At 43.5% G+C, this 26,322-nt stretch overlaps 1 protein-coding gene across 1 annotated transcript in view; it reads left to right on the top strand.

Annotated features, from left to right (window-relative positions):
- The window catches only part of nfia (nuclear factor I/A), a 207,356-nt gene that overhangs the window by 75,982 nt on the left and 105,052 nt on the right, over nucleotides 1-26,322 (top strand). The window contains exon 3 of the mRNA XM_060941338.1: nucleotides 17,786-17,851. Coding sequence (XP_060797321.1) covers nucleotides 17,786-17,851 — 66 coding nt within the window. The remainder of the gene's footprint in view (nucleotides 1-17,785; nucleotides 17,852-26,322) is intronic.

Here is a 26,322-nt window from a genome sequence, read left to right as displayed (position 1 = left end):
TCGTGGGGGAGGGCATATGTCTGAGTTTACATATGTGTGTATCCATTATTGGGGGGAAAGAAAGAGAGAGAGAGAATGAGGGCTCGGCACCTAAAAAGGCATCGGGAACCATCTGCATAGGGCGGTGTGCCAGTGTCTTGCCAATGTGCCCAGACCACCTGGCCATAGCGCTAGCCAAGTGTGCCAGCCTGGGCCCTGTAGCCTCCAGACTGCTGCCCCCTTTAACTGCTTTGAAACTCCAGCGGCACTGGAAACAGGGGCTGCTGCCTCTCCCTTGCCAATAGCTTTGTTTGAAGTCAGACAGGCTGTGCAGTGCTGGGGGACAGCAGACAGTAAACAGTGCCCCCTTTCAGTGCACCCCGCCCCCCAAACACACGTCCTCATTGTGTGAATTAGTGCTATGTATTTGTGTGTGTGTGTGTGTTGGGGGGGTGTCTTGTTTTTCCCACCGTTTATTCCACAGCTTTGTATATTATCTTTTCAGAAGTAGTGTTCTAATTTGCATATCTATCTATCTATCTATCTATCTATCTATCTATCTATCTATCTATCTATCTATCTATCTATCTATCTATCTATCTATCTATATACAGACAAAGAGAGAGAGAGATTAATCCCTAGTCCATGCCAGTCTTTTTCTCTGCCCACCTCCTTCCACCCCCTTCTGCCACACACTCTTTGCCCTCCTCCTGCTGCGTGTGAGCCCACAGCCTTGGCACAGGCTCCTTGACAACCCTGGGAACCAGCGCTTCGGAGTGGCACTCGAGGGGCACAAACACTGGCACTCCTGCCCGCTTCTTCCTTTGTCCTGTTTGTCTGCGCTTGAATGTCAATGAGTACACATTTGTGTCATTTATTCACCAAACATTTAGTCAAAAGTGGACAGATGTATGGAAATTCGCTCTTGCTATTGTGCACCAAAAAAATAATCAGCAAAGATTTTACAACAATGAAACAGAATTAGAGTAGTATTGCACTTGATTCAGTTTAAAATAAATTGGTGATTGATTTTTTTTGGGGGGCATAATTAGGCATCTCATTTGTGATTTCATGGACTGGAAGATATCTGCCCAAGCTCTACCACCAAAATTGCTCTTATATTAATTAAAATCTGTAAGCGAAATGAATTAATGAGTAAGCTGTAACTACATCCCAGCAGAGCTGAACTACATGGTGACCCACACTGCATTTATTTTAAACTCTGCCTGACTTCTTTCTGCTAACGTTGTTCCATCCAAAACATGCAGCAGGGCCAGAGAATAAGCACTAATGACCACAGAGTAGTAGAAAATGTGGAGCAGGGGCTTTTCTACGTCTTTCTTTTCCCGGCAGTGACAGGAGACCCGGCCGACCCTGAGCGCAGAGCCGTCAGCACATCTGTAATCTGTGGAATGTGGGAATCGAGAGAGAGAGAGAGAGAGAGAGAGAGATGAGGAAGGGCGCAGAGGGAGAGGTTTGCACCCTGCGGTTCCAGGAAGGCAGGCTTGTAACAGGTAGTGCCAGGCCAGAGGGCCCAGGTACGCCCACTGAAAAACTAATTGATTACTGCGGGAACTGCTGGGTGATAAACAGCCTGATGTATTGCTTTCCTCCAGAGGTTCAGGCCCAAAGGCCAACTGAGGATATTCTGGTAAAGTGGTGGGCCAATCAAGGGGGAGGGGAGTATGAGAGAGAGGGATATAGTAGAGGAATAGGGCTGACATTGAGATGTTGCCACTGCTGGAAGGGTGTAATCCATACAAGTGACTGGGAGCAGAAGTCTAGCCATGAATCCAGATCGGAATATTTGACAGGTCTAAAAGCGTCTGCTCTTGGAGGCCAGGGGTCCGCTTACACATGAAGACTCGCTTTGTTTTGGTTTTCTGTCTTGCTTGTGCTGAAGTATTTTTTTTCCAGGCTCACGGTACTATCAGTGTTTCAAAGGTTGAAGTCAATATTAAGAAGAGAGAATAAAATAGAGGGTTTGGCGCTGATTGCATTTTAGTATATTAATATTTTATCAGACAGGAAGCGTGGATGTTAGCACTTTCTACCGATTCACTTTTGGATTCTGGACTCTACACTCAAGACACTCATTTTCAGAACAGTAAAGTGTACTTGCGTTGCTCTGGTATTATTAGAGCCAGATATTCTGAACCGGCGATTGAGGGAGTTTCACATATTACATGAACACTGCTTCAGAGAAACAGAAAGAGAGAGAAAGACTCGAGCAGAGAGAGAAAGAAATGGGCACAGGCATCAGAAACCCTAGCTGCACTGCTGCAGCTTCCCTCTCAATTTCCCCAGCCGAGATCGATACACTGCTCGATGGGCTGGGCTGACACCGTCCACAGCTCAGCAAGCATAGCTGGCCAATACACACACGTCTGTAGATCTGTGAGTTCATTCACTCGCTCCGACGTTTACAATTAAATTATTGTGGCTGTTTTGATATTAGTTAGCATGTGTCCAGGCCATTTCTATCATTCTAGGGAGATTTATTGGACTTTTGTGCAATTAACTGGTTTTACCACTATGACTAGAGTAACATTTTTGATAAGACTATTTATCTAGCAATTTAAATGTCAATAAAAAAATATATTAATAAATATCTTAATGTTGGATAGTTGCTTTGCGGAAAATATAACCAATGTGCTTTTTTTTCTAGAGATTTAAAAATGTTCGACTTTTTATAATATGAATATTGTTACTTAGAAATTTTGATTTGTAATTTTTGTGTGCTTGTGGTCGACCAACAAAGCTTTTTATGTTATTGCCCAAATGCCTTGTTGTGTAGGGTGTAAAAATCTACTTGTGGAGGGCAGAGGGGGCATTTGTGGAGAGCAGAGCTGTTAGGGAGTGTGTGTGGTCAGGGTTTAGCTCCAGACAACCTCATGAGCTCTACACACACACACACACACACACACACACACACAGAGTAACCTGAGAGACGGCACTCCCTAACGGCCCCATCGATCCTTCCACACCAACCCACTATTCTGTCTCTTTCAGTCCAGTCATCCGCGAAACCCTTTAACTGTTTACTCACTGCAGCACAGCACTGTTAGGGAATTCTGTTTATGGTGGAGATGTAAACATATAGTATGAAAAAGTTGTCTGCTGGTTATGACTGCTGGAAAAAGCAGGAAACATTGTCGTGTGTGTCGGTGTGTTCCAGCACCTGTCTCTGTGTAATGTAAATTCTCAGCACCGTTTGCCAAGCAACCATTAGTTTACCTGAGGGAAATCTGGGCTCGGTTGTCAACTTTCTTTTTCTAGTTTCATTGCCTTTATGCGTTAATAGTAAAACAGAGTATCAGATCAGTCTCAGTCATTATTTGTTTTCCCAAACAGATTTTTATGTTTTCTATAAAATATGGATCTCCTAATTCTTTTTACGACACAGAATCGAAAAAATGTCTGACAACAGACAAAATATGTATCTCTGACTGTGTAGAAGGACATCTAGAGGGGTTTTTGGTCTGGGTGTGGAGGCCTCTCCCCCACTCATTGGGGGTACACACACACACACACACACACACACACACACACACACACATACACACACACACACAGAGAGAGAGAGGAAGCCCATTGTACAGACCTGAGGAATCTCACTCCAGTGACATTCGCTACTTATCAATGGCTTTCTGCAGCACTGAGTCGGCAGTCTGGCTCTCTGAGGGACTGATATCGACTCTGTACACTGGCATTCTTCTGCAGATCAGGGCAGGCCCGCTTGACTTCACACAGAGGAGCAAATGGGGTAAAAACAGAGCCTGGAGAGAGTTTAGTGTGGGCGCAAGTTTAGGACCTCAATGTACATGTTTTGTTTTGTTCTTGAGTCCTGCCCCAGTTGAAACGGAAATTTTTGAAGTCTTTGAACAAATTACTGAAAAATAAAAAGGAAAAAAATCAGGAAATGAGCAGGGAAGTACAAATTCTCAGCGTTTGATAATTATGCTAAGTGAGGTGGAACCGAATCAATACTATTTCATCAAACGCATTCCCAAATTGTTTCAGTCCGGCTTGTGTCACGGTGTCCTTCATTGGCACAGTGTCCCAGTCCACACATCAAGGTTCCTCTCCTCCTAATTCACTTTCCAGAGACATCCATTATTTCCCCATGCTCTCCTGTAATAGTAATCATGCTTTCATTAATTGATCTGTCGTCGCTGCTGCGATTGCTATGGTTGAGTGGTTCCTGCAGCATCTTAACACAACAAGACATTGTAAATAACTCTTTTTCTTTCAATCAGGATTGAGGGTCTGGTACACACACACACACACAGAAACATGGCTCCAACAATTTAGCACGTGTTTACACCATCAGTCAGAGGCTATAATATGAACAAGTTTCATCTATTCAGCTGCTGCTGGATGCAAATAATTCTGGATAATTTATTATGAACTGCACCCAGCTTATAAGTTTAGACAGTTCCCACTGGCACTTTCTTTGAAAAAAAAAAAACAACTCCATGGTGTAAACATTTTATTTTTGCTAAAACATATGTGAATTTTTGTAAAACAATCCAAAATTTACTGGTGATATTAATCGTTATCATTTGTGCACTAATAAATCAACATACCACTTTACAAATAGTGTTTATTTATTTCAAACACAAAATTGTCTTGAATATCAGAAATCAGTAATTTTTTTCCAATGTTTCATTTCTCTCATTATAATTTCTGTTTTAGTTTGGCATAGATTTGGTCAATAGTAGCATTGGGCAGCATCCTTGCTAATTCATGCAGCCTATTGTTGGGCAAAAGGGTGGCGTTGAGGATGGCAGCTGCCCAAAGGAGGGTGAGATCTTTTAAAATGGTTGCCAAATCTTTCAAGATGGCTGCCAGGGTGTGAGGTAACGGGGTGAGTCATACATTAATAATAAATACTAATATCACAGCATTGTTGTTGCTATTAAATGAATCCAGGCAGTATCTAAGTATCTAACCCTGGATGATGGTGTGTTGTTGTGGCTGCGTACGGCCCGAGTGTTTTTCCCCTTCTAGCCTCGTATCAGAACACTGTTGAACTTGGCAATGAACTTCTTGGCAGCGGCAGCTTCTGTGTCATCCAACAATGGGAGCCGCTAACGTGATTCTCTCTCTCTATAGTTGTGTCTGGCAGGACGATTTAACAGCTATGCTTGGGATAAGCTTGAGAGGGAGAGAGAGAGAGAAAAAGGAGGAGAATGAAGATGGAAAAAAAAGAAAGCGTGAACGACTAGCCTTTAAATGGGGTCTTGGCACTGGAGACGTCGCCTTTCAAACTCAAGCCCTTGTTTTTTATTAGATGATTCTGTGTTTGGTAATTATTGGAAATATTTGTTTTTGAATTGTCAGTAGCTGAAAATGCTTAAAGCAGAAAATCTGAATGACGCTTTTGCTAGCGAGGTGTTTGTTGTTTGTGTTGCTGTTCTAAAATGGAGGCTGACTGGTGAGCACAAAATGGAGGAAGAGGGGAGGAGCTACGGTGAGGGAGACCAGAACGCCACAGTGATTGATTATGTCCCTTGAACATGTGATACGAGAAATCAAATGCAACACACGAAACACAGCAATCCAAATGACTATGAATCAGATAAATTTCTCATTGACAGTCTATCGAGAAATGTCTTGGGTAAGAGTTTATTTTCATTCGTGTGTTGAGGATGCAGGTGTTTAGCTGAGCAAAAACTCTTTCTTGTACACTCTTTCTCTTCTCCTGCTGATTGAGCCACATGTAAATGTGCTGCCAGGGTTGAAATAACAAAACCTAAAGCTCTGGCTGGCATGAGTTTGGATCCTCTAAGACTCTCGGGTAGACGCCAGAGACTTGGAGCCGGGTGCTGTTCACAACTGAGCATGTGTCCAAAGCCTTTTTCTTCACTCGCTTTCTCCAAAAGGCACGCTTTCCTGTTGTGATTCACAGCACTATATATTTGAATATATTTTATTTCTTTATTGAATGGTGTAAGGGTTCTGCAGTTATTTATGATTTTCATGATATTATGAATTAGAGAATGCCACACAGTCCCATTGATCAGCTGCATTTTAAGATTGGTGTTGATCATTTCAATTTATTAATGGACCGCATCGCATCAATAAAAAATGCAAAATCAATAATGAATGTTTTGCACAAATATATATATGTAATTTATTGACTTCAACTTTTGGCTGTTCAAATATTTTGATTCGAATTGCTGTCTGTTTATTAAATTAGCAAATTGTCTAATTTTGTGTTGGTCAATTTAAAAAAAAAAATTGTTATCGGTGATGCATGTTGCGTGTGTGTATTTTTTCGTGGCAATTTTGTAAGTACCATGAGTTTGTTCTGTAGGCAAAGACGACGGCGGGAGAGAAATGACTTGGAGAGCACTACAATGTTAGTGCTCTCAGCCGCCTTGGCAAGACTCTTCCAGTGTGTTACGGACTGCAGCCAGCCACTCTCTGAGAAAGAGAGCAAACAGTGCGTGTGTGTGTGTGTGTGTGTGTGTGTGTGTGTGTGTGTGTGTGTGTACAGGTGGAAGTTGGTTGCCAAAGTGAATTGCTGTGTCTTTTTTTTTTTTCTAACGTTGTCCTGCCAAGACCATTGAGGCTTTCGTTTTCTGATTTTCTAAGCCGGGGGGATGAAGGGTCAGGCCTCTCTGCCCACATGGTATGGTGTTTGTGGCTATGGCACCACTCAGGTTCTTTTCATGCCAGGTGCAAATGCTATTCCGCTGTTTATTTATCTGAGGTGGATTTGTTTATCTCACAGAGCCCACAGTGACAAGTCATGAGTATGTGTTCCTGTTGGAGAGCGAGGCGCATTTATCCTCAGTTCCCTGTACTTTTCTAAATGGTCCCAGATTTGACTTCTATGTCAGTCTTGTTTGTTATTCAGCTTTGCGAGGAGGGAAATTTTTCCAGGCAAAGCCTGTCTGAAAACGATTCAGAAATGTGTCGGGTGTTGGCCTTTCGTGTGATTCAGTGATGGACTCAAAATCCCTAAATGTGTCACCCAGTGTAGAGACCTATACAATATGTTTAAAAAAAAAAAGGCGATGGAATGCAAACGCAAGACTTTTGAGTTTCTTACTATCCATTTGAGTTCTTTTTAAATCTCATTGTTACCATGATATGTTTTCAAAATTTTCGATATAATGAACTCTGTTAAGCAGAAAGCTGCTCCATCCCCCTCAGATTCTCACCCAGCACTATCCGTTCCACACTTCTCTGTCTTTTGTATTGAAGTCAACAATATTTTTATGCTGTTACATGAACAACTATCACTCATGAACATGTTCTGGGACTCAGCGCAATACTTTGCATAGCAATTTTATAACAATTTTTTATATTTTATTTTATATTGTCTTCATACTACTTTTACTTACCTGTCCGATGATAGCACTATTCAAGCATGCACCTTAAATTGCATTGTACTGTGTGCAATGACAAATAAAACATTCCATTGTATTCTACTGTAATATTTGGAAACAGATATATATATATGGAAAAAACTTTACGTTTAATAAACGTTATCACCTAGGTCTAAGTCTGTGTTAGGCCTGTTTTTCTCTCAAATCCAGTTATTGGTGTCAATCGATAGAATAAATAAAAATGAATTGTCTTACATTATAGCCCTTCTGGGGCTCATAAAAATTATAATGTGGCCTGAGCAGGATTTGAGTTTGACACCTCTGTTCTAGAGACAGGTGTGTCCATGCTCCTGACAGCAACGAACCCCCATCATGCACCTCTCCTCTACTTCTCTGCTGTTGCTGCAGTCTGTCAGGCTGGCTCTCAGAGAGCACTGAAATACAGCACGCCTACACACACACACACACACACAGATCCGGACACAAACAGACCATCCACTCAGCTGCATTCCTCTCGCCATGTCACGAGGGGAGGGTCTCACGGTACTCACTGAGATTAGATCTCTGGCAAATGACGATCTGTTACTGACAACACTTTTTCTTTTATTCAATCGTGCCTCCTCAGACACAGTTCTTCTCCAGCAGGAAATCAGGACTGACAGAGGTCATACACGGGTGGTTCCTCTCCCCTCACAGCACATCCAGACCCAGAGCAGGGAAAAAACAATAGTCAGTTCTCTCTGTGTTTTTCTTCTGGAGCGAATGGGACAGGTGGTATCATGCAGCGTTGTGCTGGACTTTTTCAGAGGTTCCCTGCTGTCAGAGCAAGGGCAAACCCAGTACAGGATGTTTTCTGTTGTGGCTAGTGGAGATACTGCATGTATCTCCATAATAGGCTTGTTTTTGTCTATATTAAGACTTATCCAAGCTTTTTGTATACTTATTCTGATACTGTAGTTACTCTCAGCTCAAAGACATTGTGCATTTAATGGATTTAGATCTTTTTTTTTAAACGAGTATTTCCACTATCTCTCAAAAGAAACCATGCTTGCAGAGACATCTTCATATTTTTCCACATAAGGGGCTACAAGAGGTCAAAACACACATTAGATCCCTGACAAGCCCAGTTTTTCTCTCACAGCCCAACTATTTAGAGAGAGAGAGAGAGAGAGAGAGAGAGTAAATTGAAAGCTGCCCAGGGCTGTATATTTCAGCATATCCCAAGGGAATGCTGGGATCCTGCTTCTCTCTCTGCTTTCCTGGGAAAAGGCCAAGAACTTTTTCCTCCCTCCTCCTCCTCATCTGCCTGCTTTTCCTGCCTTTTTCTAGAAAGTGCAGCTCATATCAGGGCTGCGTGTTCCTCAGAGCAGCTTACAGAACAGCAGAGTTGCGCTTAAGGACAGAGAAAGGGAGAGCGGAGGCTTTCCCTGAGAGAAAAAGGGAGCATGGGTCAGGAGTTCCTCACAGTCTCCTCTGTCCTCCATCTTCCTCTGTCTTCACACAGGTCCTGTTTAACTAATCCTCTGTAACCTACTCACTCTTCACATCTCACGTGGGAGAACGAAAGAATAGAGAACAAGAAATGCGGTGTTTATTTTAAAATGCAAAAATGTATGTTCCTTTTTTTTCCTCAGTACCACTCTCAGTCTTTCCCCCCGCCTTAAATAATCCAGTGAAATCACAGATTTTGTCCAGGAATTTATTAAAAGGATTTTTTTAAGCACTCACCAAAATATTGTCATGCATGTAAACTGGGACTGTCCAAGAAGAGGCCTGCGTAGGTAGGCAGCAGTTGTGCACTACTAAGATGAAGACTGTCCACTTTAGAAAAAAGTAAACTTTGCTATCTTGTCATGTACTCCAACTGCATTTATTCTGTCCACATTCACTGGATATGAGCAATCATGCGTTCTGATTGGCTACTACTAGGCTATCAGCTCATATACCATGAGTAGAGAAAAACAAAATGGCGGAGCGTGTTGCTGAACCAACTGAGGATGAAATAAAGACTACTTGAAAACAAAACCCACAAAAATACAAAAAAAGCAACAAAATATGGAATTTTGAATTATTTGATGGTAAGAACGTATCTTTTTTTTATTTTTCAAGAATTATTATTATAGCATTTTTTCACAAATTGCTCCTGTCATTTCGCCGGTTTGTTTACATTTTAAGCGGAAGTGATTTTGTCGGACGTTTTGTATAAAGTTTTTATTTATCGAATTTGCAAAAAATAAAAATAAAAACGCTCTGTTTCTCAAAATCCAGTGAATGTGGATAGAATAAAACAGTTATTCCACTCAATCTCGTTGTACATGGCTTATAGCCTACTCGGCGCTACGCGCCTCGTCAGCTATCAGCTCATATACGACTCGATTTCGTGGAATAACTGTTAAATATTCCTCTTGATGAAGGGAATCCTATATTTCTGTTCCTTTTCAAGAATGCTGCTGAACACAATGCAGCATGAAGTGGACTTACTGTTACTGCCCCAATAACAGAACAGCTGAAAGTGTTTTACTCATCTTACACCACCACAGTTTGCTAATTATTATTTTTTACATGAATGAAGAAGACCTCATCTCATCCCATCTCATTATCTCTAGCCGCTTTATCCTTCTACAGGGTCGCAGGCAAGCTGGAGCCTATCCCAGCTGACTACGGGCGAAAGGCGGGGTACACCCTGGACAAGTCGCCAGGTCATCACAGGGCTGACACATAGACACAGACAACCATTCACATTCACACCTACGGTCAATTTAGAGTCACCAGTTAACCTAACCTGCATGTCTTTGGACTGTGGGGGAAACTGGAGCACCCGGAGGAAACCCACGCGGACATGGGGAGAACATGCAAACTCCACACAGAAAGGCCCTCGCCGGCCCCGGGGCTCGAACCCGGACCTTCTTGCTGTGAGGCGACAGCGCTAACCACTACACCACCGTGCCGCCCTGAACAAGACCTGCTTTTTTTTATTTTATCTTTTTTTTTAACACTGCAGAACATCCTTGAAGCAAGTTAGCTCCTGTTATCACAGCTATAGACAGTCATTTCCTCACCAGCTTCTATTTTCTTGCTCCCTTGAAGACTCCTTTCATAAACGCGTCACCATATCAAAGATTTTGTGACAAGATATTTTTAATCTGTTTATTTTTAGACTGAGATTATGTGAAGATTCTGAGATACAATTTCCCATGTATGAACTACACAAACGGTAGCATATTAGATTAATATGAACATATTAATTCATTTAATCAGATCTGTTGTTGGAGCAAATTAATCAACACCTGACCAATCAGAATTGAGAATTCAGCAGAGTTGTGGTATCTGTTCCAGTAAATATCTAGCTCTTCGTATGCAACATATTGATGTCTTATACACTACCGTTCAAAAGTTTGGGGTCACTTTGAAATGTCCTTATTTTTGAAAGAAAAGCACTGTTCTTTTCAATGAAGATCACTTTAAACTAATCAGAAATCCACTCTATACATTGCTAATGTGGTAAATGACTATTCTAGCTGCAAATGTCTGGTTTTTGGTGCAATATCTCCATAGGTGTATAGAGGCCCATTTCCAGCAACTATCACTCCAGTGTTCTAATGGTACAATGTGTTTGCTCATTGCCTCAGAAGGCTAATGGATGATTAGAAAACCCTTGTACAATCATGTTAGCACCGCTGAAAACAGTTGAGCTCTTTAGAGAAGCTATAAAACTGACCTTCCTTTGAGCAGATTGAGTTTCTGGAGCATCACATTTGTGGGGTCGATTAAATGCTCAAAATGGCCAGAAAAATGTCTTGACTATATTTTCTATCCATTTTACAACTTATGGTGGTAAATAAAAGTGTGACTTTTCCTGGAAAACACAAGATTGTCTGGGTGACCCCAAACTTTTGAACGGTAGTGTATGATGATAAAATATCCGGAATATCAGAACTTGCTTTGCATCCAGTAGGTGTCATAGGTCTATTCAGTCCTCAGCATCGCTGCTTAAATACACTACTGACTCTTGATATCCATTTATAACTCCATCTTGGATGAGCACAAGTGTCATATCTGCTTGTACATTTTGTCTGCTTTTCTATTTTTGGAGCATTTTGTAATCTGTGGTGTCTCATTCTACAGAACGATTCCAGGCCCAAGGGGATGTGGACACATTTCAGGACGTGTCTGTCCCTCCACTCTCGAGTGTCCCAGTAACAATAGCGTGGCCGAGCTAGAGGCTGTCTGCAAAAGAGCTCCATAATTTACAACTTGTAATGAAATCTGACATGGCATTCTTTGACTTCAGTTTGTTTTAATTATTGTTTATTGATAGTCTCTTTTTTATGGCGTCCGGTTCATTTTTGTAGCGGTTGACATTTGCAGGGGGAATAACACAAGTTGCTCTGACAAAAAGAATAATTGAGACTTTGTTCAGTGTTTTATTGTTTCTTGAAAGATTGAAATAGCGAGTTTATTGGACCACAGTGATCCTATAATGTCATCGCCGAGAGACCGCAGAATGGAATCCACTTTTTCCCACTTTATTTCTTTAAACTAACTGAGCTCTCTCTGAGTTCATTTTGAGCAGAAAAAGTTTGCTTCGTCCTGGACCTGAGCGCTCTGTGTTCACTATTCAGAGCTGATGTGGTGAGAGTTTTGGTTCTGTGTGCAGATTTAGGGTGACATGATGAGAGAACACAGGCCATAATCTGAGAAGTTCAGTTCCACTCTTCACCCTTCAGAAAAAAGGCGACTCTGGGAGGAAGTGATGTTTTGTAAAAGGAAAAAAAAAAAGCAGGAGAATGTAGTGGGCGGGAGGTTGGCTGATCTATAGAGGAGAGGCAGAAGGCTCCTGTCTAAACACTTTCCCTTATTAAATATGGCATGACGCAGAAACAGTGGGGGTGGAGGTCAAGGTTACTCAAACACTGGACAGAGGTGCGAGTTAACGGAAACAAAGCAGAGAGAGCCAGCGCACTGAGCTCCAGCTAGCTCAAAGAGATCACTCAGACTCTCTTGTAGTGGTTTTTAAAGTGTGTGTGTGTGTACTCCAGAGAAGAACGTGAGCGAACACACACTCTACAGTACACGGGGAGGTTGGGAAAAAAAAGCCCCAGTACATTTCTTTTGCATTTGCTTTTCTTTCTTTCTTTCTTTCTTTCTTTCTTTCTTTCTTTCTTTCTTGTTCAATTAAAAAAGTACTTATTTACTTACTAATTTGCAAACTCATAGAGCACTCATTTTTTCTTCTTTTTTGAATAATTTTTCATATTTCTTACGCATTCTGCTCCAAAACACTATATTTTGGGGTTGCTCAGCTCTTTGTTATAAATGAAAGTCTTAAGGAATGCCAGGGATTTGGAGAGTCCACAACATCTCTTTCTTGTAACAGCTGGCTGTGAAGAAAAATAAAAAGTGGGAGGAAAAAAAAAGATCTGAGGGATGATACTTGTGAAAACAATGCTCCGATCCCTGGAGCTTCACCTTCCATTGATAGGCCAGAAAGGGCCGTTTGTATTTCTAAATTAAGTTTCTGCCTCCTTTTATTGGGCTGCGTGTTCCTGAGGCCACTGCGTAAAAGGCCTTTTGAAAGTAGGGTTTTAACACACAATTGGATTACAGCGCGGCGAAGCACTTGGTGAGAATGCAGCGGACTGAGGCGGAGGACCTGCGAGAGGTACAGATGGTTTAGTGCATGCATAATCAAACAGGCCAGGCAGGATGTAAGTGTGTGTGTGTGTGTGTGTGTGTGTGTGTGTGTGTGTGTGTGTGTGTGTGTGTGTGTAGGCAGGCCCCTGAAACTCCTCCAGCCTGGCCTGGAAGGCTGAGAGAGACAGGGGGTCTGAGAGCCTCAAGCCAGGGGCTATAACACTCCAACACAGCGGCCCTAATGATCTAATTAGGGAATCAACTCTTTGACTAATTCAGCAAGTACCAAGACATCATATCTCTAGTGCACTTGCGCCCTGGTGCTTGCGGCCTGTACTCTGGTGAGGAGCTTGTTGTGGAGCTGGAGATGGGGCTGGTCAGGATTTATCAGCAGTACAGAGACACATATACGTACATCAGTCAGCACAAGACCTGGGAACATTGTGACCTGGGAACTCTTTTTAACTGCTGTGTGAGAACAAAATTAAGTGCAGACAGGGACTATCCCTCCTGTGTCTTTCAGTCTGTAGCAGAAAGAGTGGCTTGTTATGCACTTGTATGGAGGGGGGCAGGAACCGTGAACAGGCCTGTTTACGCATCTATTTAGTCGTTTGTTGTTTAGTGTCTTTTTTGTGTTTATTTCAAGCAGGAGGCTTTTTTTTTTCACCCTCTTGGTCTCTCAGAGGGCCCTCAACAGGGGGTAAATGCAGATGAGACACACTAGGTCTGGGTCTCACGCCTCATTTGCATTTTTAATTAGCAATGGGCAGTGTGTGTGAGAGTACTTGGTTTGTGGAGACTGTGTGAAAGTAGTCCCATGCACACACCCAGCGCCCAGCTCCTGCCCCCCGCGCCACCACGCTGCTTTCACTTATCTCTGGGCTGTTGCTGGGGGGATGCGGCCTTTTTTGTGCGCTCGGCCCGCTCTCCAGATTGCCTTTGTTTTAAGCTGTTGATGCAGACGGCAGCGCAGGGCTGAATGCAAACAAGTCCTTAAATTGTTTACTTTGTCTAGGAAGTGATGGTGGAAGGGATGGATAAAGTGTCTCCCACCCCCGGCTATTTTTTCTGAATGTTTTTCATGTGGTACACCTCTTTTGTTCACTTTATCTGCATTTTTCTCCAATTGTGTTTTTAAATCGCCTATATCATCGCCTTTTCTTTTTATCGGCTGTGCATCATTGATTTATGGATAATGGGACCATTGAATGTCTTTGAAAATGAGGTGAAATTGGCTTTTCTGCTTAGCAATCATGCATACAGGTCTTTACACTAGGAATTAAACATCAAACCAACTCGAAAGCATATTTTTATTTGTCTGTTCCTCTAGCCCCAAGGTTTTTTTTTTATCTTTCAAGACAAACATTGTAAAAGTTACTATTTTTTACCTTTTTTTAATATTCTGTTGTTCCAGTGAATCACATTTTTGCTGGCTCTTTTTGTGGCAAGCCCTTACACCCTGAGTCACTGCAGACCTTTCGCTTCGAGTGGATATCTGCAATATTTCTCTCCCACGGACAATTTTATCCGCAGTGCGAGATCAATACTCACCCCTGCATCTAAATCATGCATGGGGGGTTGGGGGTGGGTCTGGTTCCTTGAGATTTTTTTGGCTGCAGTAAAAACCATTAAAGAGACAGCATCGGGACCAGGGTGGTTCTTCAGAAAGTCCCTGTAATGCATCTTTGCTTATCGTTGCTCTTGCAGCTAATGGTGCTGTTAACCAGCACTTGTTGGGAGAAGATTCCTCCCATCAAATTTATAGGGCTTTTTTATGAGAGATGCAGCACTTCCAGGTCTGGAGGGTTCTCCATCCAGGCTTATTTCCATAAGTGCTGTGACTGCCAGTAGATCAGCCACCCCTCTCTCTCTCTCTCTCTCTCTCTCTCTCTTTCTCTCTCTCTGGCTTCAGCTTTAAGTGACTCTTGCCAACAGGACGGCGGCTAGACTTCCGATCAGCGACTACAATGTTTTGGTTGCTTGTGTGTCAAATATGCTGAGACTTTTATTCACAAAACATAAATCTCTCCAGAAAAGGAGCGATCAAACTGACAGAGAGGGAAAACAGTTAAGAAGAACCTGATTGCTTTGGTCTTTGATCATTCAGTGCAACATGACTGTGGAACTGAGTGGATTGATCCATTTTAGTGTCATTATATGATTTCTCCTTTAACTTGAGCAACTATAACTCTAATCACCTAATGGCCTAATGGTTAGAGAAACAGCTTTGGGAGCAAAAGGTTGATTCCCTGGACCAGCAGGAATGGCTGAAGTGCCCTTGAGCAAGGCACCTACCCCCAGGTTGCTCTGGGTGTGTTGTATGTCGCTCTGGATAAGAGTATCTGCTAAATGCCTGTAATGTAATGAGTTGTATTGCTGAAATCCGTGCATTAGACAAACATCTGAGCATGCTCACTGCAGGGGTCTGGCCTGCTGTTACAATGCATAGTGATCATTCACTGTAATAATGAAAGGAATAGATACAGGATATTTATTAGATTTGGTGACTTAAAGCAGATACGCAGAACCTTTATTTTTAAATACATTTGAGTGGATAGTATCTCCATCCTTGACTCTTGCATGCTGCATAAATGGGAATAAAAAATATATATATTTTTGAGAGTTAAAATCGACCGCAAAGTTGGCATTCGAGCTGCCCCGCTGAGCCAGCCAGCCCTGAGTGTGTGACGTCACAGCGGGAACCGGTTTTAAGACCGAGGCCTTTGACAGCTATAGACCAAAGTCATATCAATAAAAATTTATGGTGAAAGTAAGAAATACCGTTACCGACTTGCTCAACTAAGACTGATTTGACTTCATTGATTGTGGATTGACTCTCATTAAAACAGGATGGGTGTTATAACTTATGCAACATACATGTACATGCATGCATTTTCACTGATAAAATGTAAAAGGCTAATTAAATAATCAGATGAACTGAGACAGTCACATTCTGAAGCAAATTAAATAACCTTATACCGCTAACTTAAACACAATACAAGTCTCATCTCATCTCATCTCATTATCTGTAGCCGCTTTATCCTGTTCTACAGGGTCTCAGGCAAGCTGGAGCCTATCCCAGCTGACTACGGGTGAAAGGCGGGGTACACCCTGGACAAGTCGCCAGGTCATCACAGGGCTGACACAGAGACACAGACAACCATTCACACTCACATTCACACCTACGGTCAATTTAGAGTCACCAGTTAACCTAACCTGCATGTCTTTGGACTGTGGGGGAAACCGGAGCACCCGGAGGAAACCCATGCGGACACGGGGAGAACATGCAAACTCCGCACAGAAAGGCCCTCGTCGGCCACGGGGCTCGAACCCAGGACCTTCTTGCTGTGAGGCGACAGTGCTTCCCACTACACCACCGTGCCGCCCACAATACAAGTTACATGTATTAATCTAAATGCAGGTAAACATGTTGTTTTTGTTGTTTTTTTTTATCCAAATGAGAGTCGGAGCTTACCCGTTTGTGTTCTCGCTTCTTGAAGGCCAATCTTGTGGCCGATCGTTTTGAAACAATCTGACTTTCAGTTGTTCCTTCACTTCTCCGTTCATTCGCTTCTTCCACATAAGGGCGAGATGGCAGCAATATCCAGTTTAAAAATAAGACGGCTGGTCCATTCATTCTCTCCATACTGTGTATTCCGCCATTACTGCTCAGCTCAGGCAATTACTAAAACCCGGGACGGAATGGGATGTCACCGGTTTTAGCAACAACCGCAGGGAGGTCACTGCCCGAGCGATATGTCCCGTCCCATTCCGTCCCGGGTTTTAACAACAACCCTCGGCTCACATTCCAGGAGGACTGGTGCAACTGAACTCACTTTAAAAATAAATAAATAAATAAATACTTTCGTTTTCTTATTTTATTTTTCTTTAATTGTTGAGACTGTCCCCTCTTTCATTACGAGCTTATAGCCAATGCTCCTCAACAGATCAGAGGTTTCGTATGAGTCTTCAGTAAAATGTGCAGAGCAGAGGAGAGACCACTTCGTAGCCGGCCAATGTGTCCATGAACTTCTCGCAAAACGCGTTCAAATCTTTGCAATTTGAACATTCTTGGGCCATGAATGCAACGTAAATCCACCTTCTGTGGTGTTGCTGCACCGGCCAGCAACACATCTACGTGGCATGGCAATAAATTGGCTTAAATTGGAGGATCGGAGTTGCAGTCAGCTCTGTGTTTTAGTATAGCGGAAATGGCGATAAGACCGATAGACTTCCTGTTGTGATGTTACGGACATCAAGGTCATTCACTCAGACCGCTACCTATATGAATCACTTTAATCGTAAAAATTACTAGATTAGATTTATTGTTAACGCTTAAAACTATTCCTGTGCCGTTCTTGAGGTCTCAAGGCATTTATAAGCAAAAAGCGAGGCCGTGGTTCTGTGTATATGCTTTAAGTCAGTCTTCTGGGTGCTGCATTCAGATGTGTCTGAGGTGGAAGTCCAAGATCAGAATCACACATAACTGAAAACTCTGTTTTCCTACAACTCACTGAACAGCACTTAAGTCTGTAGTTACACCAGATTTCAAAATACCAATGCACTTAACTCCTCATTTAAGTGCTCGTAACTCAAGTCCTCTGGTGCTCAAAGTACGTGAGCCTGTCTATAATTAGAGTGAAGGGTCTTTACATTTTATCTGTCACTGATATCTAGAAATAGATTTGATAATAGGTTGTAAACCTGTGCACAGTAATCATTATACAGTGGGACATTAAAAATGCCAGATTGACTGTTTTAGGACTGTCCTCATACTGATCCTCATTCTGACACTCACTCTCTCTCTCTCTCTCTCGTTTGCTGTACAGAAGCTGCGCAGTCTGAAAGTCCAAACCAGCCCAGTGAAGGGGACGTTAAGGATCAGCCAGAAAATGGTGAGTCTCTGTGTCATATATGCAGAAAGAGAAAGGAGATGCCATAAATTCTATACATCCTCTTTCATAACCTTTTCTTCACCAACAAGATGCTTTATCTTGAACTTTTCCACTGCAATAGAGACCGTTTTCTGGCAAAGTATTGATTGATCGTGTAGAGCCACGAATGGGTAATGTTACCAATGAAATGTGAAGCGCCCATTTTCACAAATTTGAAAATTATTATAGTCAAATGAATACAACAATTAAGAATCAATGGTCTGAAAAAGAAATAACGGTTTGATTAGCAATTGCAAGTCTCATTGCTAAAGCTAATTCGAGCAAAACTTCATCTGGGCATCGACGCAGCGTAAAGAATTACAGTCTCTCCTCTATCTTATATTACATTGATGTCATGTGGTAGAAATGTGGGCCAGTTGTTAAAAAAATGCTAGTTCTCTGTACTCGATCCAACACCGGCATTGTGTCGGTGGAAAAGGGTTATATCCATCCAATTTTTTGTCATGATGAGTGAACAGTGTAAGGCCAAACCTTACAAGCTTAACTAGAGATACTCATCTCACTAACGTAATGTTAACTTCAATGATCTGACGCATGCTCAGCGGGGTAAGACTATGGAAATACTTTTAGTTTGGTCTAATTTTGGGGCTCCACAAAACTGCTCAGAGCAGTGTGTGTGTGTGTGTGTGTGTGTGTGTAGGCCAAAGGGAAGCACTAATTATGAAGAATATCGTGTCTGTAGTGAGTGTGTGTTTGTGATACGAGTGTGTATCAGCACAGTAACACAGTGTAGTACAGTAATCAGCCAGCCGGGATCTTTATCTCACTGTCTTGATCTAAAAACTGCTTACTGCCCTACCTAATATTTTTTCATAGAGCTAATGCTGGTCAATAATGATGGTTCAAATTAGCCATGTGGTTCCACTTACTATTTAGTACACGAATATGAAGATGTTTTAGCTGAGAGACACCAGCAGGGCTGAAGTGGCAACAGTGAGCCCTTATACGACGGAGATATGAGTTTACAAACTCAGTCAGGACGTACATACACTTTACTGACTGCCCTGCTCCAACTCATCAGCTAATGAAGTGCTTGAGTCATCAAACTAAAATGTTCAATCTTCTGACCCGAACATAGAAAACAGCGCCATTATTAAATAAAGCAGAGCGAAAGATCAGAGCACTTATCTTGCTGAGATCTATAAGATCTCTGTGCACGTTTCCCCCACTCTGGATTATAAAGTGCTCGCTTAAAGATTACTGCACATAGGTCCAGTCTGGTCTGTACAGCTGTTTCTGTGCCCTTGCGTATGTTGGCCCTGCGTGTGCTGTGGCTGCTGTTTACTCAGATTAGAGCATGCACACAGATGAGTTGCGTGTTCAGGTCTCTCACCACATATGTAGTTGACCTCCTTCTCCTTATTTATTTGTGTTACGCAAAATTTTCTCTTTGTCATTCACTTGCGCACATTCCCTTTCCTTTCTGAAAGTCTAAACACTGCTTTTATTTATTTGTCTATTTGCTTTGTCCCATTACAAATCATACAAATCCCCTTCATCTGCAGTCTATCACTGTGGGTGGTGTATTCGTGACCAGCCAGTCCCAGTGTCAATTACACAGCATTCACAACTGTACTGTGCAGATATTTTAATATTTGTCAAATTCCTTTAAAAATACTGTTCTTATTTTATGATAATAATAATAATAATTTGTAGCGCAGTGATACACTGTGTAGTGTTGCTGCCTCAAAGCTCTAGGTGTTAGGTACGCAAGGGAGGCAGATGTATGTGCAGAAGTGTTCAGTTTAATAAAGTGCATATATAAATACAGATACACACAAAGGCAAACAGTCCAAGGCAAGATCAGAAACATGAACACAGGCACAGGGTCGGTCGAGGCGCAAACAGAACAACAGGCTCAGTAATGCGTACTTAACGTAGCGTAATACTTCACGATGCATTTGCATCAGCGCAGTCCTTAAATAGGCAAACACAATGTGCTCTAGTTGAGTTCAGGTGCGCCTTGTTCACGGCGCACGTGCTGGAGTCCACTCGGCGTACGTGCAGCCCGAGGCGCGCCGTCAGGTGCACACGCCACAGCACGCAGAACTGACAGAACCCCCTCTGAAAGAGCTCCCTCTGGGAGCAAAACTCCATCATACTTGGCCCCAGTGGGGGTTTGAGCTCAGGCTCTGGACACGACTTGGGTTCTTGGCTAGGAGTAGGCTTGACCTTGGGACTTGACTTGGACTCTGGGCCAGAATCATGCTCAGACTCCTGACCTGACTTGAATCTTGGACTAGGCTCGGATCCAGGACTGAAGGTGGCCTCAAGCTCCGGGCTGGATTCAAGCTCTGGAGATGAGTTGAACTTTGGGCTGGACTCTAGCTCCAGCTCAGGAGATGACTCAGGCTTGGGCTCTGGATCTGGCTTGGGCTTGGGACTGGACTCAAGCTCTGAAGATGACTCGAGCTGGAGTTCCGGAACTGTTTTGGACACAGGGCTGGGCTCGAGCTCAGGCGATGACTAGAGTTCTGGACTTGGCTCGGACTATGGACTTGGCTCTCTTTTGAACTCTGGACTTGGCTCAGGTACAGGTTCAAGCTCTGTCAGCGCACTGCTTTGGTCCTGGTTAGGACCTGGCGACGGGATGACGCAGACATCTTCATGGCAGGGCAGCGGCAGAACGACGCAGACATCCTCCTGGCCGGGTGAGGCAGAGGTCATTCCGATTTCCTCTGACACAGGTTCAGAAACAGGCTCAGGTTCTGGCCTTAACTCTGGCACCAGCACTGAAGCTGGCACAGGTGCCGACTCTGGTGCTGACTCTGACGCAGGTTCTGATGCTGGCACTGGCTTTGGAGTAGACTCTGACGCTGGCTCTGGCACTAGCTCTGGAGTAGACTCTGATGCAGGCTCTGACGCTGGCTCTGGCACTGGCTCTGGAGTAGACTCTGACGCAGGTTCTGACGCTGGCTCTGAAATAGGCTCTGATGCTGGCTCTGGAGCAAGATCTGATGCTGGCTCTGACGCTGGCCCTGACGCAGGCTCTGGCACTGGTTCCGGAGCAGACACTGGCACTGACTCTGGCTCCACCTCAGGCACAGGAACAGACACTGGCGCTGACTCTGGCTCCGCCTCTGGCACAGGAGCAGACACTGGCGCTGACTCTGGCTCCGCCTCAGGCACTGGAGCAGACACTGGCGCTGACTCTGGCTCCGCCTCAGGCACTGGAGCAGACACTGGCACTGACTCTGGCTCCACCTCTGGCACAGGTTCAGGCATGGATTCTGATACAGACACAGGTTCAGGCATTAATTCAGGTACTGGTTCTGGCTGAGAAACCAGCTCAAAAGAGACAGCCTCCAAGAGGGACCCAGGAACAACAGTCTCCTCTGCTATCTCTACATCAACCACCAGGGAGGCAGTCTCCTTGGCTGAGTCGGCCATTGGAGGGAGCTCTGGAGCAATGGCCTCCTCAGCTGGGTCGGCCACTGGAGGGAGCACTGAAGCAATGGCCTCCTCAGCTGGGTCGGCCACTGGCATGGTCGGCCACTGGCATGATTGATCCTCCCCAAAAATTTTCATGGAGTTCCTCCTTTTCTAATGATTTGAAAATGAACTTGAGCATGGCAAAGAAAGTCTGTGAACTTCGAAGACACGGGTGCTCGACACGAATCAGGTAATCCACCCATCTGCGTGCTCATCCAGAAATAAATGTTAGTAAAACGCTTACCCAGATGGGTTCGAGTGGTTTGGGCTCTTGGAGGTCCTCATAGAAGAAGTCACACTGTAGCTTGAATCCCATAGGGTGATATATTCCGTAGTAGATTGCCGGGGGACTCCAGTCAGTCTTCAGCCGAAAATACGAAGTTAGAGGCTGAGACAGGGAAACCCGGAAGTGGCATGGGATCGCATACTGAAATGCTTCTGCTACATACATTGTATGGCGAAGTATTCTATCAGGTACACGAGGGAGGCGGATGTATGTGCAAAAGTGTTCAGTTTAATAAAGTGCAGATATAAATACAGATACACACAAAGGCAAACAGTCCAAATCGGCAGGCTAGATCAGAAACATAAACACAGGCAAAGGGTCGGTTGAGGCGCAAACAGAACATCAAAGGCAAAACTAGAATGAGAACAAGAAACAGGCACAAGACTCCAGAAACCAGGAAAACAAGAACACGGGTCAAAAGGCTCAGTAATGTGTACTTAACGTAGCGTAATACTTCGCGATGCATTTGCATCAGCACAGTCCTTAAATAGGCAAACACAATGTTCTCTAGTTGAGTTCAGGTGCGCCTTGTTCACGGCGCGCGTGCTGGAGTCCACTTCGCGTGCGTGCAGCCCGAGGTGCGCCTTCAGGTGCACGCGCCACAGAGCGCAGGACTGACACTAGGGTCCTGGGTTCAATGATGAGCTTAGATTACTGACTGTACATGGTTTTGCATGATCTCGTTTGTTTGCGTAGGTTTCCTCGGGGTTCTACAGTTTCCTCCCATTGTGTGTGTGTGTGTGTGTGTGTGTGTGTGTGTGTGTGTGTGTGTGTGATGCCCTGCAATAGACTGATGTTTATTCATATTTATAAATTCATATTTATTTAGGACTAGCTCCCGACTTACAACAACTGCAGCCAGAACAAATTGGTTACTGAAAAAAACAACAACCCTAAACTATTAAAAAAATAATAATAATAAATAATAATAATAATCTCATCTCATTATTTCTAGCCGCTTTATCCTTCTACAGGGTCGCAGGCAAGCTGGAGCCTATCCCAGCTGACTACGGGCGAAAGGCGGTACACCCTGGACAAGTCGCCAGGTCATCACAGGGCTGACACATAGACACAGACAACCATTCACACTCACATTCACACCTACGGTCAATTTAGAGTCACCAGTTAACCTAACCTGCATGTCTTTGGACTGTGGGGGAAACCGGAGCACCCGGAGGAAACCCACGCGGACACGGGGAGAACATGCAAACTCCACACAGAAAGGCCCTTGCCGGCCCCGGGGCTCGAACCCAGGACCTTCTTGCTGTGAGGCGACAGCACTAACCACTACACCACCGTGCCGCCCAATAATAATAATAATAATAAACAAAAACAAACAAACACTATGTGAGACAACCAAGAATAAGAGTAATAAAACACAGAGGATATTACATAGTGGCGCAAAGATATGAAATTTATCTTCGAGTGGTGAATGTATCTATTACGAATGAGTAAAGTGAACGAGTGATATATTTTTCAACACGACAAGATAAACTTCATATCTTCGCACCACTGTGTAATGTTCTTTATATTATATAAACACAGCCACAAAAAAAGCAAGTTAATCAAAGGAATTTTAATATTAAACCAGTTCGCCATTTTGACAACGCACGTCTAGTCAGCGGGAAAGCACCGGAAGTGACATCATCGGAGTGAAATATTGGAAAATATGTCACTCAGATCTGTGATGTATTTTGTATGAAAAGTATGAGGTTTTTGACACAAGAAGATAAACTTAATATTTTCAAGCCAACGTGTGATTTTCTTTTTATTATATAGACACATTCACAAAAAAGTACCCAAATTTATCAAAACAATTCATTGATATCCTCACGAGTGACATATTGAAAATTATTATACATACGGGCCACTTTTTCCATGAAATAAAAATATGTATTATGTTCCCTTCTAGCAGGTTTATTGATGGCATGCAATATTGTTATCATATCGCTTATCCTCCGTGTATTACGGCACTCTCCCCAATGGAGAATGAGCATGCAATATTGTTATAATATTGCACGTTGTCAAGACAACATGACATCACACGTCAGAGCTCATGCGAAGATCCAATGACAAAACTTTGCTGCTGCGCATGTGCACAATCATTTCTTTGTCAGCCAGGAGAGAGAGAGAAGACGGGGCTAATTCAGTGCTCGGATTAAGCACGAAATAAATAAACTGAAAACTGAAACTAAAGACGTGCTGAACACCTGAAAGGCTACCAAAACTTCAATATTGTTTATATAACAATATTATTTAAATACATCGCTCAATGTCCCGGATATAGTTCGTATGAAAAATATGAGTTGTGTATTTCCCAGTAAAACATTCTCTCTCTCTCTCTGTGTGTATATATATATATATATATATATATATATATATATATATATATATATATATATATATATATGATGAAGAAGAAGAACTTTATTCATCACACATACACTTGTGAAATTCTATCTGAAGCAGTGAACACACACATGCACACACACGTAAGCAATGAGCACACACACATACCCAGAGCAGTGGGCAGCCATGCTACAGAGCCTAGGGACCAGTTGGGGGTTATGTGCCTCGCTCAAGGGCACCTCAGCCTCAGGCCGCCCCATGTTAACCTAACTGCATGTCTTTGGACTGTGGGGGAAACCGGAGCACCCGGAGGAAACCCATATAGACATGGGGAGCACATGCAAACTCCACATAGAAAGGCCCCCTTGGCCACTGGGTTCGAACCCAGGACCTTCTTGCTGCGAGGTGACAGTGCTAACCACTATATCACATCGCTGCAAGGCGATTTATTGTCATGCCCAGGACTGCAGGGGTGGCTGTTGGCTCACTAGGAGCTGATCTGCCCTTTGATAGGTCTTGTTTTAATCCTTCTGGGTACCCCCCACACACCCACCTCACCTGGGAGCCGATTATTAATATATAGCTAATACATCCAGTGGTTGCCATTCCTTTCTGTCCGTGTGCTGGCCGTTGAAGCACACTAGTGCTCTCCTCCGCCCTTGGGCATTATTGCCAGACTCTGCAGAACCATCTCCTATTTAGCCATAGGTGGTTGTGTTACTAGTTACTCATAGCTCGAGACTTGATTCTTGGGCACTAGGTGTGTCCACACACTGATGGGCCTACATGCCACAAGTCTGGGGGCTAAGTCTCGTTCGAGTCCTTTGCAGTTTAGCCTGGGGCTGCAAGGTGCCCAGTTGATGTGTGTCACCGCAAAGAGGTACTGCATAAGGCTTGCTGCTGGAGAGGCTATGTACTGGCAAGAGAGACTTACGCACTCGGCTCTCCTTTCACTACAGGAGCTAGCCAGTGGCGTAGGCTGAAGGCGAGAAGAGAGTATGCAAGCTGCACCCTAAAGCTTCTACGCACTACACACTAGACATTTCACAGCAACCAATAGACACACACACACGCACACTATATAAGATAATTAGGGTAAATTAAACAGAAGAAATCATTTAAAAATATCTATAGTACATTACTATGTAGCCCTGTGATGACCTGGCGACTTGTCCAGGGCGTACCCCGCCTTTCGCCCATAGTCAGCTGGGATAGGCTCCAGCTTGCCTGCGACCCTGTAGAACAGGATAAAGCGGCTAGAGATAATGAGATGAGATGAGACATTACTATGTATGAGTGTGTCCAAACTTTTGACTGGTACTGTATACATCTTACATCACATCACACACACATCACATTATCTCTAGCCGCTTTATCCTTCTACAGGGTCGCAGGCAAGCTGGAGCCTATCCCAGCTGACTACGGGCGAAAGGCGGGGTACACCCTGGACAAGTCGCCAGGTCATCACAGGGCTGACACATAGACACAGACAACCATTCACACTCACATTCACACCTACGGTCAATTTAGAGTCACCAGTTAACCTAACCTGCATGTCTTTGGACTGTGGGGGAAACCGGAGCACCCGGAGGAAACCCACGCGGACACGGGGAGAACATGCAAACTCCACACAGAAAGGCCCTCGCCGGACCCGGGGTTCGAACCCAGGACCTTCTTGCTGTGAGGCGACAGCGCTAACCACTACACCACCGTGCCGCCTATACATCTTACAGTACGTCTTTATTGTGAACTGCTACAGACAACACAAATATACAATCCCAAATCAGAAAAAGTTGAGACGGTATGGAAAATGCAAATAAAAAGAAACCAATGATATCTAAATTTGCTGTGACTTGTATTTTATTGCAGACAGCACAAACCCAAGATATTTCATGTTTTGTTTGGGCAACTTCATTTTATTTGTTAATATACATCCATTCCTGCATTTCAGGCCTGCAACACATTCCAAAAACAGGGATGAGAGTTTTCCACTTTTCGGCGGATTTCCACTTTTTCTGAGCAAAAATCGATATTATGCCAAATCCGTTGAGATTTTTTTTTCACTGAGGGGGGTTGGGGTATGTTCCTTCGTGATACTCAAGCGTACGACGATGTTACATGTTTACATTTTTGCCATCTTTAGTCTCGCTAAGTCTCGCGGTAGAACACGTGTTATCTACAATGTACTGTAACTGGCCAAAACATCGCTGGCGAGAGCATGATAGCCAGTCATAACAGTTGTTACAAGAGTGTGGGAGAGAACAAAAGCCAATCATAACAGTTCTTACAAAAGTACCCGCATCGTTCTATTTTATCGAAACTTGCACATGTTCATCGTCGCTGC

This window comes from Neoarius graeffei, chromosome 15 (assembly GCF_027579695.1).
Source record: "Neoarius graeffei isolate fNeoGra1 chromosome 15, fNeoGra1.pri, whole genome shotgun sequence".
NCBI lineage: Eukaryota > Metazoa > Chordata > Actinopteri > Siluriformes > Ariidae > Neoarius > Neoarius graeffei.
This window is presented reverse-complemented; position numbering and strand designations above follow the sequence as displayed.